We start from the raw sequence: 21,296 nt of genomic DNA on the forward strand, positions 1-21,296 counted from the left end.
GAATAAGCACCAATACTGAGGGTGTAGCTGGTCCTCACCATGTGCCGGACGCCTCTGTGAACCTGCAGTCATCTTACCCTGCTGAAACCCCGATCACCCAGGGAGACGGAGTGTCTGGGCTTTGAACTCAGGTAGTTATCCTCAAAGTCCATTTACTTAACATGACACCAAGGAGTAAGGAGCTGTAGGACCAATAAAAAACAAGGCCAACCAAGCAGGGGAGGAACCGTATTCCGGAGTGAGTCAGAGTCTGCATCACAGAGAGGCAGGACCAGGGGCTGCAGCCTCAACTCGGGAGTACAGAAATGCACACTCTCGGGCTTCATGCCCTGAGTCAAATCTGTCATTTTCTCTATTCAATTCGCTTTTTTTAAAGGCATGTAATATTTGTTTATATTTATGGTGTACAGCATGATATTTTAATGTGATGTATGCGTTGTGGAATGGCTAAATCAAGCTATTTAACATATGCATTACCTACTTCTTACTTTAACAAGGGTTCCCAGAGCCTTGCTCTACACATTAAAATTGGAGTGGTGCTGGTCTAGATGTCTGGGGTCAGTAACATCAACCTGACACCAGAAGGGAGCATCAGACCACACAAAAGGCGGTAAAAGCCTCAGCAAGCCACTAAGTGTGGCTTCAGCTGTCAAACACACTTGGCAGCAGTGATTGTGACAGAGATGGAGAGGGTAGCTGTCGTTAGGAGATACAGACGAGTCTAATCCAACCCACAGTTCCACTGCTTACCCCGATGTGAGGCTTTGGGCAACTAACAGGACCACAAAGAGTTGTTTCCAGCAGCTGAACAGTGGAGGCCACGGGTGGCTTTTCATTGGGTGTTACACACAAGTCTATGTCTGGTGCTTAGCATGATTCCTTGTAACTATTAATCCCCCCACAAAGACTACATCAAAGTCAGTTTAACTTGGCTCTCAAGGTTCTAGTTACAGTGACAACACCTCGGAAGAGGATGAAAGAAGACACAGATAAACACCAGACAAACTCCGGCTGGTGAGTGGAATATCCTCACCCTCCCTGGACAGAGCTCAAAGACATCACACCTGTCTCTGAACATCAGAGAAACCGGGGCTGAGGCATCCTTGTAAGGAGAGGCATAGGGGCCTGCAGGTAGACTGGACACTGGAGGCCTACCTTCCAACTCCACAAGTGAGATGTGCAGAGGCACATCAAGCCTGCTCTACAGAATGAAGGACAGAGAGAACAAATGATAGAAGATTAAACACATCTGCTATGGTGAATATATGTGTACAAAACTCCTCTATTAAAAGACAGATTCTCTGTTTGGGTGTATAAACAAAATCCATCCAGATGCCACTTCCAAGAGACACCCGCATGAAAAGGAAAGGAAAAAGAAGAGCTGGAAATGAACAGATGCTGGTCGGGGCCCCAAAGACAAGGAGTGGGAGTGGTCTCAGAAGAACCCAAAGCTGCAGATGGTCATTTGATATGATTAAAGGCTCAGTGTATAACCCATGTGTATTAGTCACTTTCCCATTTCTGGGAACAAATATCCGACGCCCAACAACTTAAAGGACCAGAAGTTTATTTTGCCTCATGGTTTCCAGAAGGTTCAGTCCAGGCCTTGAGGTTGACTCCAGGGTAGAAAAAGTATGGCCATGGGACACGGCAGAGGAAAGGTGCTTAACCCATGGCAGCCAAGAAGCAGAGAGAGAAGCGAGGAGCCAGAGACAAGAGTACACTCTTCCAGGGACCCACCTCCAGCCAGGCCCCAGCTCCTAACAATGTATTCACTGTGGACGCGTCAACAGATAAATCCACTGATCCACCAATGACGATAGTGACCTCAGGATCCACTCACCTTCCAAAAGCCCCAGCTCTCAACACAGGAAACTTCTGAGGGCATTTTAGATCTAAACCGTAATACCACGCTAGTTAATAAATAGCTTTTGAGCTTTTAGTTACTTTGGGGGTTAATAGTTGTGAGTTGCATGACACAAGCTGGAAATATTCTAAGTACAAACTCCAATCAGGACCTAGAGAAACTGACAGAGACAAAGCATCTCTGGGAGACACTTGGCAACTCCTCTCATAAAAAACAGAGGCCCTCGAGCTCCAGCATTGTAAAATTAATAAGATTTGTCAGACAGAGAGCGCACCTTTACAAGTGTCCACAGGGTATTTTTAATCACATATTAACTCACAGGTTGAGCTTTAATGATGTCCCCTCGGTAGCTGCTGCTGAGGCTACGCTCTCAGTCTGTACCATTATACAAATAGAAATTAATTCTTAAGAAGTGATGTTGTGTCAACGAGATTCTGACGCTTACAAATGAATAAGTATGGGCCGAGGGGTGCCACTGAGAGAGCATGGATGGAGTCAGGTGATCCAGCTGGAACAATGCCAAGAAAGTTTTTATTTCCTTTGGAACATGATCATAAACTCAGGAGAGTATAACCAGATGTGTCCACTCATCAACCACCCATCAATCCATCCATGGAATGGACCAAGCCTTTAATCCATCTACCCATCTACCCTCTCCATCCACCCACCCAACCATCTACCCACCCACATGTATCGAGTATCTGCTCCCTATCAAGATGCTGAGGATTCACTGGAAGAAAAAGACATGGTACAGAATTGGGAATTATCATGTACCAAAAAAAGGTAAGTAGGCAAAGTAATTAAAAGTAGAGGCATGACAAGAGGTCACTGGATATAACAGAGTGCACTAAGAGTCTCAAGGTGTCAGGCAAGGTCTCCATTCTTCCTCTGATAAATATTCACTGGACAAGTCAGCAGAGCGAGGGAAACATTGTCTGTGGGAAGCTCACATTTCAAGGGTAAGAGACCAGTAAATACACTTGAGAACAAGGAAAGATCATATTCAGAGTGCTGAGTACAGAGGAAAAGATTAAAGACGGGCCTGAGGAAGAGCAGGCTGAAGGCAGGAGAGTCCTCAGGAGAAGTGACACTGGGTCTGAGGGTCTCAGGGACAAGGCAGGTGGAGAGGCAAGGTAAGAGAGGCAACAGAGCCGGATCCTGTCAGGGCAACTGGATGCTATTCTTAGAGCCAGGGGAATCCCCAGAGTGACAATATTTGCACAAAACTCTGAACAGATTACTTCCCATGGTTCTGCAGGGCCCAACACCACCATCCTTGGGGATCCAGACACCCTCTAGCCAGAGGCGGGCAGACAGGCATGTGGCTTCCACAGAGGATCAGATGGTAAATCCTGCTCTAATTACACTGCTAATTAGAGCTGACACTGTGGGCAGGGACAAGCATTTCTCCTGCTAGGAAATCATCCCTGTGAAGCCAGCCCCAGCCTTGCAGATGGAAGGTGCTGGGAATGTACACACAGCTGATAGCCGGAGGCGAGGCCCAGTCTCGACAGAGAGCTCAGACAACGCTCAGAAAGCATAAAGGAGCTGAGCACGGTGGGACATGCCCGTAATCCCTGTACTCTAGGAGTCCAAGGCAAGAGGATAACAAGTTCTAGCCCAGCCTGGGCAACTTAGCAAGACTCTTCCTCAAAATAAAAAAATTTTAAAGGACTGGGGATGTAGTTGAGGGAAAAGGCCCTGGGTTCAATCCTCAGTACCACAAAGAAAGAAAAGAGAAGACAGAAGGAAGGAAGGAAGGATAGGAGGGAGGGAAGGGACTGAGAGACTGTGGAGGAAGGAGAGGCTCTGGTGAAGGGAAAGGAGGCTCCCGTAGCATGGATCCTAACTCTCTTGGTTCCTGAGACAGCATTAGAAGAAGCAAATGCCCTGCAGTCACTCGTGCCTGGATATTAACCCTTGTCCTTCCTCCAGGGACCTGGAAGATCATCTTTTGCCTCTCAGAGCTTGAGGCTCCCACTGCAAAATGGGGAGAGTAGGGGGACAGCATGAAATCTCGTAAGACTCCAGATACACGGCAGGTGTTCCAGAAATGCCCCCATTCTCCAGGGGCACCGGCCTCTTGGTTGAAGCCCTGGAGCAGGAGCACAGGAGGATGGGAAAGGATGAGAGGAAGGGAGCCACCAGCCATGGAGGTAATTATGCAACCTGGGGGTGCTGGAAGGGAGCGAAAGAGCAAAGAGTCCTGCTAAGAAGATTCTCACCCTGTTTTCCCCATGACAGTGAATCACAGAGACCCAAGAATACAGTGTCCATCAGAGCTTACAAAGGGGCAGACAAAGGCAAGGTGATGAGAGGAGGAAATCCAGCGCAATCTGAAAAACGGCCTGCCTGCTTTCATCATTCTGGGAGGTGATGTGAGGACTGGGCTCCAGCTAGGGACACTTTTTCCTACCCACTCTGCCCAGAGTGGAGCCATGGGCATGGCAGGTCTCTGAGACAGACCCCCGGAGGATAACAGATCTTCTCATTGGTTCCACCTTATTCACCACGGCCTCCATCCCCACTGCGGGGTAAGCTTTAGAAAGACACCCCTGCCAAGGAGATTTATCCATTTTAAAAGGTCAGAGAATTACTGCCACCGAGAGCTGTGCACGCAGTGCGTGGAAACACTCCCCAGCTCCCTGCCTGCTTTATCACTCTCGGGAGCGGAGGCCTGGAGACCCTTTCCAGGCAGAGCACTTAGCTCCTGTGGGGCCCAGGGTGGGACCTACCTGTTCCTGCTGCCTGCATCACTCACTTCTGCCTCCCACATGAAAAGTATCCTGTCCCCTCGCCCCAGGGCCAAAAGCAAGGTGGGGGCCTGAGCTGGCCCCCTTCTCATTGCTCAGCCCTCAGAAGGAAAGGATGGGCAACGCCAAACTGCAGGCTATAACCTTGAGTCAGATCCCGAAATCCCAAGGCAGCAGAGACGCAGTCAGGCGAGACGTCTGCTTTGGAAAACACTGGTTCCTAAGCCCCTGGCAGGAGAGACCATGAAATGCCACTTTGCTACAAGGAATCCCCACTTCCTCACAGACAGAGTGACTGGGTCAAACAACCTGTCAACAAACTGACTCAGCCCAGTGACCCAAAAACCGCAGTTTCCAAAGACTAGAAGTCAAAGGGCCCCAGTGGGAAGAAAGGGCAGAACTGGGGCTGGAAGCCCACTGGGAATCACCTGGAATGGGCACATTTGGTCCCTCAGATCCGAGGAGCCGCCTTCCTCATCCTCCCACCCAGCAAACAGAATAGAACAGGCTGGCCAGGGCAGGGCCCACAGGCAGGGGCATGGTACCTGGAGACGGAGCAGAGCCAGCCTTCGAATCCTGACTCTGACTCTCACATGGACACCATGGAGAGGCCTAGCGGAGACTCCGTTTCCTCTGGTTAAGAGAGTAACAGCAGTTCCTCAGTAAGTTAACCATAGCACTGAAACCAGAGACTCCCATGGGGCCATGGACACAAATGCCCACAGCAACACTACTGACAATGGGCACGGGTGGAAAAGGCCCAGAGGACTGTCGCTGGGAAAACGCATGAACAAGACGTGGTTTGTCCATAGGGTGGGCTGCTATTCGGCCACAACCATGAGAGGAGTGTGAACCACAACAGGGGAGAAACCTCACAAACACTACACCAGGGGAAAGAAGCCAGACGTGAGGCCTGTGTGCATGATTCCCGGTGCAGGACAAGTCCAGAATAGGCAAATCCACACAGACAGCAAGAAGATTTGGGGATGCCAGGGGCCAGGGAAAGGAGGGATGAGAGTGACAGGCAGTGTGCTCAGGGATCACCCGGGCGCTAACTGTGCTGGAACACTTTGTCCCAGTACTCATCACTTGTTTCGTACCTGAGGCACGAGCTAGACTTGTCAGTGTCCAATGTCACATGACTCGCTACCTTATCCAGCTCCCTCCGCACCCCGAAATAAGTGATTCACTTGCTACCTGTCATTTCCAATACTCATCACAGCTCCTGGAACAAACTAACAAGTACCAAGGTCCTACTGCAGATGAATCCCACCTGGGAAGGAAGGAAGGGTGAGGGGTACCATCCCTCAGGGGGCACAGGTGGAAGGAGCAAAGGCACGAAAATACGGCCCCTGGCATAATTCCTGGCACACGATAGGCATCAAATGTTCCACTGAATGTCTCCTTCTTTAGTTAACTTTTAAAGCCAACCCTGCCCCAGACATTCCAGCCTTCCTAAGGCTCCTCACCCCACTGGGTTCTCTGGGGGAGCACACTGGCTGCCCCAGGCAGGCCACCAGCAGAGGCTCCTCACAGAGCACATGGACTCTGACAAGCACCTCCACCTTGAAGTGGAGTTTGGAGCCAGCCGCACCTAGGAGGAGAGAAGGAACCTTTCCACCACAGTCCCCAGAAGCTCTCCGCTCAACTCCCCACCTAGGGCTATGGCTGAACTAAGCAGCTGGACAGGAGGCCCAGGGATGCACAGCCTCCATGCTGAGCAGACCCATCTCCTGGGAGCACAGCGTCCAGCTGCACCCTGAGCCAGCAGCCAGGTCAACACTATGAGGGACCGGAATTCGGCAAAGGCAGCTGCACAGCACAACGCTTCGGAGGTTCATGGGACTGTGGTTTGGGTCAGTGTTTCCTGCCTGTTCACGGCTCACTCTGCAATACTCCTTTACATGAACAGAGCTTCTCCACTCATCCAGCGACCGACACTGGGCCACCACCTTTTGGCTGTTGCGGAACAGGTGCCATTGTGAATGTGGAGATACCTGTGCACCTGCCAAGTCTTTGTTTCCAGTTCTTTTGTGTTTGGGTTTTTATATTGTTTATTGCTTGTTTTCAGTTCTTTTAGGTAGGTTCCTAGCAGTGAAATCACTGACTGCATGATCGCTGTATGCTTAACTTGCTGAGGAACCACAGGACTGTTTTCTATATGAAAGAAGCCAGACACAAAAGGTCTCCCACTGCATGATTCCATTTTTATGAAATACCCCATGGAGACAGATACAGATGGGCAGAGGCCAGGGCCAGGGGGAAGGGGAAGAAGGAGCCAATGCCTGGTGGATACAGGCTTCACCCAGAAGTAACAGAAACATTTTAGAAGTATACAATGGGTGCACAACACTGTAAATACACTGATCATTCTAAATGGCTAATGTTATGGTGTGTGAATTTCACCTCAATAAAAATGTCATGAAAGATGACCAAATTCTTCTACCCATGACTGACAGCCAACAGGAAGCGGCTCAGAGGGCTCTGTAACAGTGACTGCACTGGGAGAGGCAGGGGCAGGAAGGTGCAGAGTCTGCCCTGCTCCTCATAAATGACAGTGACTTACAAAATCAGCACCCCTGCGATGCCTCCTTACCTTTTAAACCAACCCCACCCATCTTGGGGCCAGCCACGTGCCTCTCCAATCCCATCAGGCAGGAAATTCACACACGTAATAAAAAGCTGCCATCTTGACACTCATCTTAGAAAAAAAAATTCTTACATTTGTATTAATTTTCCTTCCCAGGTTTTAATTGAAGGGAGGATATGGCGTCACGGGGGAAATAAAATCTTACTTCATCTATCCAAGGGCCATGTGGCTTCATTAGAAATTACATTAGTTCCTCATTAAGCAACAATAATAATATAGAGTTGGAATCAATAAAAGAATGCATTGCCCCAAGGTATAGATCCATTTGGTTCAATTATATTCTTACATGGCTAAGCTCTGGTACCTTCAGTGCTGATAAGAATGCGGAGATGGGGGACTTGCTTCACCCACCTTCAAAGATCAACATAAAACATGTGCAAACGTGTTCCCTACTTTGACAATCACCTTCATGGATACTAGTAAGCTGTTTAACCACTGTCTGTCCCAACTTGGCAAAACTGACTCCATTTCTGAAGTTCATACATGACAGACATCAAAGTAGTTTCCTGATCAATTAGTAATGACTTTCCCACCTAAGAGTGAAGAGCACCACGGTTGATCATAGATGTTTTACCTTTGGCACTGGAATTGGAATGCTGCACCTGATGCAAAGTTTGTGTCATCAATGTCCCAGATCCCCTACAAGCAGGAGAACAGGTTCAGAAGACCACATGCTATCAGCACGAGTGACATTTACCCCTACCCTAGCCACATCCCCTACGTGTCTGTGCAAGGTGCCAAGTAAGAAAGCACATGAGACTTTTTCACCCCCATCATTTCCAACAATAATAACATCCTAGGTCAGGACAAAGTGAGCACTTACCTGACCCTGAACCAGACCACATGGCAGGGACAGTAGATCCTGAATGAAGAACACAAAGACAAGAAAGGTTGAGCTTCACATTGGAACAACTGCTTTTACTCTGCTTTTATTAGATATAATAGCTACATTCCTCGGATAGGGATATTTCATTCACACATTCTGAAAATGTTGTTGAGTGCCTGACAAATGCCAGGTTCTCTTGTAAGTTCTGCATTCTTAACAACAAACAAGATGACAAATTCTGCTATGGGAAAGGAAGGCAGGGCAGATTAGGGAACACTGCAAACAAGAAATAGCTAATCTATGAAGATGATACCAGAACATGGACAAGATGGGTTGTTGGGTGGGGAATGACTGGGTGCCACCTCAGCGGGGTCACAGAGCGCTGAGGGTGGAATGTCAAGAAGGAGCCAGATATCTGGAGGGATGACAAGGACAAGGGACCTGGAGCAGCCACAATGGACAGGAAGCAGGAGAAAGGCAGAGTAGCCAGGGGTGATCAGTAACAAGGAGACAGAAAGACAGGAGATTGAAGCCAGATGATGGTCAGCCTTAAAGACAGAGACTGAAGGAAAATGGGAAGACACCGGAAGATTTTACTGCCCCTTACAAACACCCCCGCTCCTGAACTAGCATTTCCGATAGGAACCCGGGGACAGCTCCACTGTCTCCAGGAAGACCCCACTCCACACACATGCTCAAGCTTTAGGTCATACCGGTGGAAATAACCCATTCCACCCTCCAGGACCGGATGTAGCCAAGCAGCCCAGCCTGGTCAGACCCCTAGCTTCTCAGCTTACCAAACGCAGCACCACGGAGGGGTCCACCCAGGCTCATGGGCAGCCTCAGGAGCCAATCAGCTCCTCCCTGGAGGGTTCCCATGAAGGTGAAAGAGAAATGTTGATCACACAGATTCTAAATGGAACTCTGAAGGCCAGCCTGCCCAAGCCCAGGACACCTTCTCCCCTCCACACACACACACATCAGCTTACACTTCTACCATGCTTCTGGATTGGTCATGATGGCACCCACACCAAGGGAGGCTGAGCACCATTAACTCCCTCTCCCTTCCCTGAAGCTCAAAATCGCCCTTCAGCCCAGCTTTGGTACGACAGTACCTCAGTTCACAAACTTAATTCTTTGCACAATTCTAGTCACAAACCAAATTGGATGTGAACCAAATCAAATTCAACAGTTAAGTTCAATGTTGACCTTATAGGGAAATTTGTTTAGGTTCTTGGCCAATTTCATTTGCGACCAAAATCGTGGGAAGAATTAAGTTCGTGAACCAAGGTGCCACTGTACCAGAAATCCAGAGCAGAGAAACAACAAAACTTTTTTCCCAGACTTTGTCCAGCCACGAAACTCCCCTCCCAACTCTGGCAAATCCCCAAAAGGGCTCCAGGCTCAAGACGACGGAAGCGTTTAGCCACATCAGAGCCACAGGGCCAAAGAGAATAGACACATTCTGCCCTGCTACCCAAGTCTTGGCCCTAGACTTGGCCATGAAGAAGACATCATTACCACAGCCTCCTCCACCATCTGCTGAGCTCCAGTTCCTCCTACGTCAAATCCATGACCAAGAAATTCACAACATAGGCTAGGACAAGTCAGTGCCGTCTTGAGCAAATGAAGGGAAAAGTTGGATTAAGACTGAGCTGCAGCCTCAGCTGGAGACGTGCCTGAAGGGTCAGCTGCTCCTGTCCCCATGTAAAGGGAACAGTGCCCCTACCTCCTCTGTTGAAGCCCCAGGATCTCAGAATGTGACTGACAGAGAGAGAGAGGGTCTTTAACGAGGTCCTTTCGCTAAAGTGAGGATGTTTGTGATGGCTTGGTCCAATCTGCCCTGTGTCCTCATAGAGGAGGAAATTCAGACACACCAGAGACAACAGGGACTCACACACCAAGAGGAGGGACCCTGGAAGGACCTCATGGCCTCAGAAGAAACCAAGCCTGCTGACACCACATCAGCAACTTCCTGTCTCTCCAGATCTGTGAGGTCCACATTTCTGATGTCCAGCCACCAAGGGTCTGTTACTGTGCCTGGCAGCCCTGGTGGGCTAATACAGGCTGTTACCCCAGTAGGTCTGCATCTTTTCTTCCTGTTTTCCAGATGTAAGCAAGAGGGTTTGAGACTGTCATAGACACCCTAATTCTCCCTCTAGTCTCCAGGCTGCAGTACCACCTCGGAGCCTCTGCCCTGAGCTCTCAAAGGAGGCACTGGCAGTATGTGGCAGCATCAGGCTGAGGCCATGTCTGCGCAGAAGGGCTGAACAGACACCAGCCTGTCCCGGGGCTCTCAAAGCCAAGCCTTTCAGCCTGCCCAGCCTTTACTCTGTCTATCTTCTCCCCTTTATAATCTTCCAGTCCCCTGCTCCATCAGCTCCCCCTTGGGGCTCAGAGAATAACCCAAATCTTACCCGACGAGTGACCAGAGCAGCCGGATTTGTTTCTTTCTATTCATGCTCAGTGCAGTGCCCAACATCAAAGATGCAACATGAGTCTAAATGGACCAGCCCTGCCCGCACGGCACTTACTGCCTAGGAGAGGAGATGACTACTCAGCACCTGGGTCCTGCCACCCACCACAGCCCAGCTGGAGCAGCTGCAGGGACTCTCCACTCCCTGTCCTTCCTGACTTCTCTTGGTGCATCCTCCTCTCAGCCCTTTCCTTGTGCACAGGAGTCTCCCTGGCCCTCCCAAGAACCACCTCTCACCCATGCCAGCCTTGGGTCTCCTCAGAGGGGCTCTTCCTGTGCATGTCTCCTTCTGACTGTTCTCTTGAGCTCAAGACTCAAATGACTGTCCCCTTGGCTTCTCCCACTGGGCATTTCAGTGGCACCCCAACACCACAAGGCCCAAGCCAACCACCCCTCTTCCACTGGCCACAACCCCTCCCCGACTGACACAAGGAAGGCATCCCTGCCTGCACAGCACCTGGAGCCTGAGGCCCCAGTGCTGTCTCTGAGTTCTTCCTGAGTTTAGTTACCACCAGGACCTCTGTGTCTGCATGGCATCCTGCTTCTCACCCAGTGGTGGCAACACCACCAGCCCTTCCCTGGCTCCACACACCTCTCCCTGTGCTGCTGACACACGGGAACCAGGGGTAATTTGACTCGTGCAGATGTCCAGTGGTGGTTGCATCTCCAGGTAGCTGTTCATCTGAGGTGGTTTTAAAAACTTCTAATCATCTTTAACTGCTTTTCCCTCTATGGTCTGAGGGTCTGTATCCCCCGAAAAGCCATGTGTTGAAACCTAATCCCTGATGCAGCAGTATTCAGAGGTGACTAGGTCATGAAGGCTCCACCCTGGTGAGCAGGATAAGTACCTGATAAAAAGAGTTAGAAGGGAGCCAGCCCTTCCCCCACTCCACGAGAGGACACAGCTGGAAGGCGCCATCCATGAAGCCGAGTAGGAGCCCTCCTCAGCAGACATTAACCATGCCAGTAACTTGGTTGTGGACCTTCCAGCTTCTGGAGCTGTGAGCAGTGCCTTTCTGTTGTTATAAATGACTCAGTCTGAAACACTTTGTTACAGCAGCCCACATAAACCAAGACATCCCTTATATTATGGTCATTTTATTTTGTTTCCTTAAGAAATCAAAACCTCAAAAAAAAAAATCAAAAAGGGGCCAGGGATTTAGCTCAGCGGTTTGGTGGCCTGCCTCGCAAGCGCGAGGACCCGAGTTAGATCCCCGGTACCAAAAAAAAAAATCAAAACCTCAGGTGGGTGTGATAGCACACGCCTTCGATCCTAGCATTCTGGATGGCTGAGGCAAGAGGATCATAAGTTGGAGCCCAACATGGGCAACTTCGTTTCTAGGGCAACTAAAGGAAAGAAACCCTGTCAGTAAAATTTAAAAGAATTTTTAAAAGCTGGGGATTTAGCTCAGTGTGGAGGCCTTGGGTTCAATCCCAGTATCACAAAAGAAAACAGCAATGAAAACCTCATGTCGCTAGGCTCTGCTGTAACAACAGGCGCAGAGAACGGAGGGGCAGAGACTCTGCAGAGCCTCACAGATCGGCTCGTGTCAAGGCACCTCCGTACTAAGATCACCCTGAAGTACGTGCGATCCTGCAAAGGGAGGCTGTCAGCCAGATTTTTAAAACTCAAAATCAGTGTTGTGTCTCCTGCCATTCTTTGAATCAGAAATGAAGATGGAAGTCCCCACCATCCACCTACAAACTTCCCTGGAAAGACAACCACTGAGACAAGTCTGGCAGCTCCTCTCACCATTTCCTTAAGCACAAGTACAGTATACGTATATATACCAACATATGCATGCGCACAAGTGTACTTGTTGAATTCTAAAGAGTATTAAAGGTGTAGATACTCCTGTGCGTATTTGCTTTTATGGCGCGTACCTTTTCTAGGAAATCCACATTAGAGTGGGTTCCCACCTTCGGCACTATGGAGGACGTGGGTCACGCTCTGCCGTGGAGGCCCCTATGCTGTACACTGTAGGACGTTTAGCCACAACCCTGGCCCCTATCTACTGAACGCCAAAAGCATATCCCACCCCTCAGTGGTGACAACCGAAAACTGTCTTCAGAGAGGGCCAAATGCCTCCCGCCCTGGGACCAGCTCCGGAGGAATCCGGTGCAGAGCCCGCTCGCTTCTGTAACAGCTGCTCGGAACTCCACACGGTGTGCTCTACAGTTAGCTATTCTAGTGACCGGCATCCACACCCTGTATTAAACGCATCAGCGGGCGTGACGGTCAAAGAAAACACCAACTGTATAAAAGAAACAGTCATCTTCCTTTGTCGTTCTGATAAAACGTGAACTGTGCATCATGTCTGTTGAAAACATCAGGCACTCCATGTGCATCAGGCAACTCTGAAGTTTCTTTCATTTCAGGGCAGTGGCAGTGTGGGGAGGTGGGGCTCTCCTACACTGCTGCTGGCAGTGGAAATCAGCACAGTCTTTCTGGTGGCCAATCAGGCAAAATAGATCAAGAGCCATCTCCCCGGTCTAGCTATATATTTCTTGCTTAGTGGAATGAGGCAGATAGCAGCAGCATGTCCCTTCCCTTCTCCTTAGGCTCTGTGAGTTCATGAAGCTAGATGGCTCTCCAAGATAAATGCCTGGCCCTTCTCAGAGGGACAATTAATGAGCTCAGAGCCTGCTTAAACTGAGATGAAATGTGAGATTAACAGACGCAGGGCCATCCATCCGCCCTGCCACCAGGCTATCGCCGCCTCGCCGAGCTCTTTCATTAGACACCGCCAAGGAAACCCACCAAGTGCACAGTGGCTTTCGTATCTATTTTTGAGATAATTACAAGGCCTGGGCTTGGATCCACTTAAAGGCAGGAAAATGGGACAGGAAAGGATTAGGGAGAACTCTACCCCTTTCTCCTCTGCTGCAAATGTCCCAACAGGCTTGAAAGGGAAGAGAAAAGCACGCGAAATGGTCGTCCTAGCACAGGTGGTAGCTGTGTGTTGGGGGAAGGGGTCTCCCTCTGATCCGTGCACAGAGCAATAACTAGGCACCTGCCTTCCCTGTTAGTCTGCCCGTCTCCTCATCTCTGTTCTTGGCATCTGAAAAACAAGTGCCTCAAGGGAAATGGAAAAGCTAATGGGGAGGGGAAAGGGGAAGAGAAGGAAGAGACCAGAGAGCCAGAGCTGCAGACTCAGGACACGACAGCATGGCCCTAATGGCACCGGAGTTCCTGGACCAATGCACTCCAACGCTCAGGCTTTGCTGCCCCACACACCTTTCAGAGGCAGATCTGCGCTCTGCTGGTGCAACCTTGTGAAGAGCAGACCATGATGGGGTTCCGTCACCACGTGGCCGGGGGCAGCTTTCTATCCCCATCCACCACGACAGAAATCCTTCAGATGTGATCTGGTCTGCAAGCAGCTGTCTGTCCCCCTCCCCAGTAGACAAAAGATGACAGAACATCCACTTCATGAGCAGAATTTCAACCTGACACCTGAGCACACCCCTCCCCCGGCCCCAACGACAAGTACATAACATTCAGAGATCAAGCGGCATTCAGAATAGCTTCTCTGCAACACGAAGCCGTGTGGGCAGGTGACACACTGTGCCCCACTGTGGATGGATTAGAGCTCTTCCTTTGCGTTTGTCCTCACAGAAGGCCCATCAGGCAGGCATCCGCCTGGCCTCTGGAGGATCTGGATTACTGCCGCAGGAATGGGAAGAGAACTAAGCAGGGTTCTGGTTTTTTCATATCCAAAAGCTGCAGAGGCTGTGCCCCCCAAACAGCCCTCACCTTTTGCAGGACATCAAGTCACTGTGATATTGGCAGAGTCCTCAGCACCATCCGCAGAGAGCCATCTACTAGCAGCAACTGCCCCAGAACCATGCTCAGTTCCAAGATTCCCACCAAGCCCTGCCTTTCAGCAGCCCCGTGAAAACTTTTCTATGCAGCCACTTTTCAGCAGTGCCCCTCCTTCTTTCAGAAGACATTCACAAAACAACACCCATAACAAGACAGGGTGGGGGCTGCAATGATACAGATAGGACAGGGATGACCTGCAGCCCATTTTACACGAGTAGAATGTTTAGTCCCACAATAAAACCACAAGAAAGGTCGCTACTATTAGTCCTCTATAGACCCTGCAAACAGAGAAGTCCGAGTCTCGGGTGCCCGTGGACACTGAGCTGGAATTCAGGCTTACCTGGTCTGATTCAGATTCCAAGCACCCTCTTCTCCACTGCTCCTCTCACACAGAGCTCACACTTGGCACTGTGCAGAGATTAGGACACTCCCTGGTTCTTAGGAAGCTGCCAAGGGATGCAGTGAGCAAAACTCAGACAATAAGTTGAAGTCTGGTATGGTGGTGCATACCAGTAATCCCAAAGCAGAGGCAGAAATCCAAATTTAGTTAGACCCTATCTCAAAATGAAAAAAGAGGGAGGGGATACAGCTCAATATGAGGGCCCTGGATTCAATCTTCAGTATTAAGAAAGAAAACAACCTGAGAACCACCAAACACTATGGTATGCAGTGCACACACACAATAGAAACCCAGAGGAAAGGGCATGGGTAGAAGAGAAGGTAGGTGGAACAGCCAGCCAGGGAAGGATATACAGAATTTGGGCGGCTGCAGGAGACAGTGGGGAGCATGAATGAAACTCCAGGTCCAGGAAGGTCTCAGGAGGATGGGAGAGCTGCAGAGAACATTACAAGGCCTGGTGGACGTCACCCTCCATGCAGAAGCCCTTTGCCCACCTCTAAGGAGAACTTTGTTCAGACCCGTTCCTGACCCTCGGAGACAGAATCAGAGCCAAGTAGGGAGCACAGCATAGGAAGGAAGCTAGGGAGCCGCTCAGCAGGTGGGGCTGACCCAGCCTCCTTGTTCCATCCAGAAAGCGGGGATGGAGGAGAAGCCAGTTCCCAGTTCTGAGCACACCAGGTGCTGGAGACGAAGGGGCTGGTGGCAGAAAAAGAAAACGAGACAGATTTAATAGATAGTTTTGATCTAGAATCACAAGGACTTGCTGGTAAGTTATGGAGGGATGTGTATGTTTGGGGGACAGGAAAAGGGGAGGATGTGATTACCGAACGGGGGATACTTTCTGGGGAAGGAAAATTGGGGGAAAGTAAGAAAGTGACAGACATGTGGCATCATGGATGTGACATTAATGATGTCCTTGAGATGCCAGAGAAGTCAAGAAGCAGCCAGACACATGAGTGGAATTGAGACAAGGAGTCTGAGTTAAAGCATGGACTCAGAGCTCCAAAAGGACTCACCAGATGGTCTAGCAAAGTACCTCAGAACCTGCTTCAGAATCCACTTAGGGTTCCACATGACCCATTACCACGTACAGAGACACGGGGCAGCTTTGGGCTGCACTGCCATGCAGGGGAGGGCAGAGCAGGTCAGAGACATAGATGAGACCCACAGCACAGGGGACAAGGGTCCTACCTGAGTACTGAGTCATGTGTGACTGAGAGCTGATGCAGGACCACATGCGGCCTCTGAGCACATATAACATCGCTGCCCAGCATAAGGGGACCCAATCATCAGAAAAGACAATGTGAACTGAGGGCTCTCTGAGAAAGTTGCCAGGAAGTCGAGGACATGCGGCCAGGTCAGCACCAGGGGCCAGGTACCTCCTTGAACACTATCCCCTCATGGACCTGTGGGGACAAGGGATACCACTCTGGACAAAGCGTGGTGCTGCAGTCCTGAGACACAGCAGGTAGAGAGGAAGGACCTGGGATACTTAGAGCCAGAAGGTCCCAACTTCTGCGCCCACACTATGCAATCCATCAGCAGAGGGAATTCATCCGCCCTTTCTCCACTATATCTCCAAGGCTTAGCCACTCCAGTGATCAGTAAGATTCAAAAGAGTGAGAGGATGGATGGACAAACAGATGGGAGGACAGACAGATGAGTAGGTGCCTTGGTAGGTGGGCAGATAAATGGATAAACAGACAGATGAATGGATGAATGGGTCAAAATTATGTCATACTCCTGTTATTAGGAATATACAGACAGTCAAAACTCAAACATTTTTAATCCATCTGTCTATTTGGATTCACAGCAATCTGAAGGCCTCCGAGAGTAGCAGGATGTCATCATTGACCACAAGACTCATGCAGCCTGGGGTAGCCCCAATAAGGCTGAGGTTTGATACATGTGTCCTAACCTGAGAGTAGAGGTAAAGAAGAGTAAAAACTGCACCAGCCACACTTGTCTCTCATGAGAATTAAAAGAGATATCCATATAAATTGCATAGAACAATGTGTGGCAAATGACAAGGGCAGAGTAATTTATATCTTCTCCCTCTCCTCCCTTCCCCTTTCCTCCTACCATAGGATAGCAGCCCTCATGGGGCGGTTCTGTGTCCTGGCCACACCACCCATCCACGGCTCCCCCAGGCACCATAGGCTCTCCCAGACACTCACCTTTTCCCTTACTCCTGTGGGCACTAATAAATCATCAATGACATGGAAAATAACTATGCACAGTTAGCACATGCTGGGCTGATGGCACTAAAGCTTTCCAGCTCTGAGGAGGAGCACTGAGTACTTAATTTTTAAAATGCAATATATATTTAATGCAATATTAATATTTAACTCACTCAATGCAATATTTAACTCACTTAATGCAATATTTAATCTGATATCCAATGCAAATAAAAATAGTAAACAGATTTATTAATGATTTACACAACTGCTCTCCTATTCTGCTCATCAAGCATTTTTCAGCCAGAAGACAATTCTCCAACCACTCCCCCAAAAGCAAACACAGGAGAGATCCAAGCTGGTTTCAGAGCAGGTCAGAGCCATCATTTTGTGGGTGGGCTTGGCCAAGGAGAAGTGGCCAAGGCTTTCATTTATTCCTGTACTTAACGAAGTTTTACAGTGTGCTGGAAATTGGGCTAAGACCTGGAGGGAAAAGGAAAGGGCTATCCTATTAGAGTACACATGACTTAAGGAATTGAGCCACAATTCTCCAGCTGCTAAAATCACCACAAAAAAGGGACCCACAATGAACACCCCCTCATCACTGGCAAGGCACCACACTCAGAACCCAGATGCAGGGGTGGCGTAGGGTGAACTGAGGTAGCAGGAAACAGAGGAAGAACGGTCCAGTCCAGGGAGAGAGCAGAGCTGACCCCAGGCTGTTACTTATATCTTTATTCCCCAGATCCCACTGGCTAAGGCCTTAATTCCCACAGAGCAGGACCCTTCAGAGGTGAGTCAACATCAGGTCACCAATGAACAGTACTGGTTCCACCATAAGAAACGATGTTTCTCTACTATACAGTGGTGCAAGACGGGCTGGCTGCAAACCAGGAAGTGGGCCCTCAACAGGAACTGAATCAGACAGCACCTTGACTGGACTCTCAGCTTCCAGAGCTTTGAGATGCCTTTCCATCAATGAAGCGGTGCAGCTGATAAAATTTATAAGGGGGGCGTAAAGGGCTGCAGACGCAGCTGAGCCAGAAACAAGAGAAGCTGGGAGTGGCTGGACAACAGAAGCGAGGGGCAGCGTGAGGGGAGCTGGGCCTCTGGAGCCACCAAGGGGGGCTCAGACATTATTCCAAATGTGGTGTGACATCAGCAGTGCACTGAGTGACCACAGCTGCACAGCAGAAAGCCACTGCAGGGGGACAACAGCTCCACAGCTGACAGCTGTTCATGCAATTGAGAGAAAAGAAGCACCAAAGGAAACAGAAAAAAAATGGCCCGATTAGTGAATATTAGGACACTGAACCAACAGGTCTTGGTGACCAGTTGTGGCAAGTAAGAAGGAGGCACAGAGCAAGGGTGATATGAAGCTTTTAAAACAGAGCAACTGAAGAGTACATTAAATAAATGACATCAATCATAAGAGACACTTCTCACTACTACCATCATGACTGATAACACCTTGGTGCCATCGCTACGAAACTAACAGAATAACTCATTTCTTCTTCCACAGCACAGTCTTTCAAGTCTGTTCCCAAAAGTGAGTATAATCCATTAGGGGAATAAAATACGATGTCAGACAAGGTAATTTCACTGATTTGATCCCATGTGAGGCAAACGACCCAACACAACTCTGAAATAAATACCCAACAGCAGGGGATCTGTTAGATGAAAATAGAGTGTATTCATACAAACGGAGTAAATCCAGCCTGTAGAAATCAGTGCTCTGATGTCATCTTTCATAGCAAGGAAAAACATGCCTAACATGTTGCCAGTCTTTCTGAGCATAGAGTCATCTTGTTTTAACACATTTGGTTTTGTTTTTCAAAAGAATGATACATACTGTACTATTTGTATGAGTTATCTTTCAATTTATTTCTTCTTTCTTTTTGGCAATATTTTCCTGACTTTTTCACAAAGCTCACGTATCACTTTGGGATCATAATATTTGAAAAATAAACAAAGTTCATGCTATTTAATTTATTCAAAGTAATGCCTAATAAAAACACTGGAAGCCTCGGATTAACGACATGAAATTATCTCCTCAAACACGAAAGAGGTAGTCAAAGGCTCATTGTGTTCCAAGACCCTTCATTTCAGTAAGTTATTTCTCAAGACCAGAGCAGAGAAGGGAGAGACAAAGGAATGCCTCTCTGTGCAGCACTAAACCAGATGTGTAGATGATACAGGAGAAAGGGATAAAGATGAATAAAAGATTAGAGAAACCCAAGCAGGAGCAGAGAAATAGTGAAAATGTATCACCTTGGGTCAGGAAGAAAGAAGCCTAAATATTCTCTGAGACCTGTGTCTCGTTTTCAAAACCAGATCCTGAATTATTTGATACTCCTCCTTTCTTTGCCCTTGAATCCAGTGGTCTCACGACTGCTCTCCCCAACGTGGTGATGACATTCATTTTTCATTCTTTGTCCCTTCTTACCATGGGATGATGGAGAGACAGTGGCAGCCTGGATCATAGTGGGGAGGAGAGACTGGATCAGGGGTTCTTGGCCATTGGGAAATAACTTCTCGAAATGAAGGATCCTGAAACCTAACAAACCTTGACCACGTCCTTCGGAGGAGATAATGCCTAACCTTGACCCAGATCACAGAAGGCTACATGGCTTCTGCTTGGTCTCCTGAGAAGTTTACTCTGGGCTCTTGCCAGCTAGCCAGGTCGATACCAACTTCTGGGCACCATGGCTTAGGCAAGTTGACAAGTAAAGTGAACCATAATATCTGCCCAGACTCTGACCACAGGTTCTATGAAGTTCTATGAGATGGGGTTGGCTCTATGCCCTTAAGTCTAGGGCTGTTTGTCACATTGCAAATGTGACAGGACGGCACCCCCGACACAGGCTCCTCCAGGGAGGCACAAGGACTTTGACTGGGCATCTCTGGGACAGGGGCAACAAGTACTTGACTGCTCAGTGAGGAAACGCCATCTCACCTTGAGTCACCAAGAACAGAAATAAACCCTAAAGCTTCCAGAGAGACCCAAATTCCTTTCTTAGACTTGCAGGACTGGACCCCAGGTCACCTCTCCAGCCTTATCTTCCATGGCTCTGCCTTTTGCTCCTTGCTGAAACACACAGGACCCTTTCTACCCTTGGACTAGGGTGCCACTCCTGCCCTTGCCCTATTTGTGAATTCAGTTCAAACATCTTCCCTGGTCCTCCTAATGAGATCCTCCAAGGGGCAAAGGACTAATGCAGTCCTGTAACCTGCACGAGAATCTACCCTTAGGTAACTTCCTAGGTTGCTCCCTGATGACCAATCACCTGGACATCCAGCACCCTACTGGGCAGCACTGCCTAGGGTATGACAGATCCCTTCCTAGTGCTTTGCAGGCCCGGGAAGAGCTACACAAAGTACCTGACAGAGCACTCACCAAGGACCTCTTGTCTTGGCTCTGTAACAGGATGGCACTGTTCTGTACTGGGCTACCCCTCTCAAGGACCCTGAGCATCCTGCCTATAGCTAAGTGACCACAGATATGTGCTGCAGCTCCTGAACCAGGGCAGCAACACCTGCGTCATGTGAGTCCTCTACTTAGTCTATATCTATGCCTCATGGGCCACTGATGAAGGGACACCTGGTGTCACACCTGTAGTGAGCTAGATTTGCTGCTCTCTGTCCTCTAGCGCACTCAATTCCAGGAGTATGTGGTGATACCCTTATGAGCCTAAATGCTTAGTTGACTCTAAGACCTTTAGTGCACCTCCCTACCCCCAGTATTCCCTTTCTAGTCATCTTCTTCTTCCTTCATGGCACCTGGGGTGGGAGCAGTTGGGGATCTTGGCCCTGGACCTCCCAGGAGAGTCATCAGCCAGAAAGCTGGAACTCAGGAAGAAGTTTGGAGGCAGAAAAGTAGGTGTTCAGCAGATGGAAGGTGGGTGGGAATCATGAGGATAACTAAGTCTACCCAGAAAGGATGTAAAGTGACATCTGAAAGATGCAGAGGTAAAACTCAGGTATCTGGTGCAGAAAGGACAGAATGAAGGGGTGAGCAGTGGCCTTCCACGACAGAGCAGACACACAGTGAAAGATGATGCCGGTCCTGAAAGCCAGAGATGTGTCTCTCCTTTCTGGGAAGCCCCATGACATTGTACTTGGACTTCTACTGTGCTGCTGGGCCTTCGCATTGAGCTACATCCCCAGCCCTTTCCTTCGAGACAGGGTCTCATTAAGTCACTAAGTTGCCCGGGCTGACTTCAGACTTTCAATCCCCCTACTTCAGCCTCCCAGAATGCTGGGATCACAGGCATGTGCCACCAGACCTAGCCATACAAGTCACTTCTGCCTCTACTCTCTC

General features: G+C 49.2%; 1 protein-coding gene across 1 annotated transcript in view; it reads right to left on the reverse strand.

Annotated features, from left to right (window-relative positions):
- Nucleotides 1–1,888, reverse strand: part of Rbfox1 (RNA binding fox-1 homolog 1) — a 1,859,632-nt gene extending 1,857,744 nt beyond the window's left edge. The window contains exon 1 of the mRNA XM_010644147.2: nucleotides 1,844–1,888. Coding sequence (XP_010642449.1) covers nucleotides 1,844–1,888 — 45 coding nt within the window. The remainder of the gene's footprint in view (nucleotides 1–1,843) is intronic.
- Nucleotides 1,889–21,296: the final 19,408 nt, after the last annotated feature.

Source organism: Fukomys damarensis, unplaced genomic scaffold (genome assembly GCF_012274545.1).
Source record: "Fukomys damarensis isolate Sample0158 unplaced genomic scaffold, DMR_v1.0_HiC HiC_scaffold_34, whole genome shotgun sequence".
Lineage (NCBI taxonomy): Eukaryota > Metazoa > Chordata > Mammalia > Rodentia > Bathyergidae > Fukomys > Fukomys damarensis.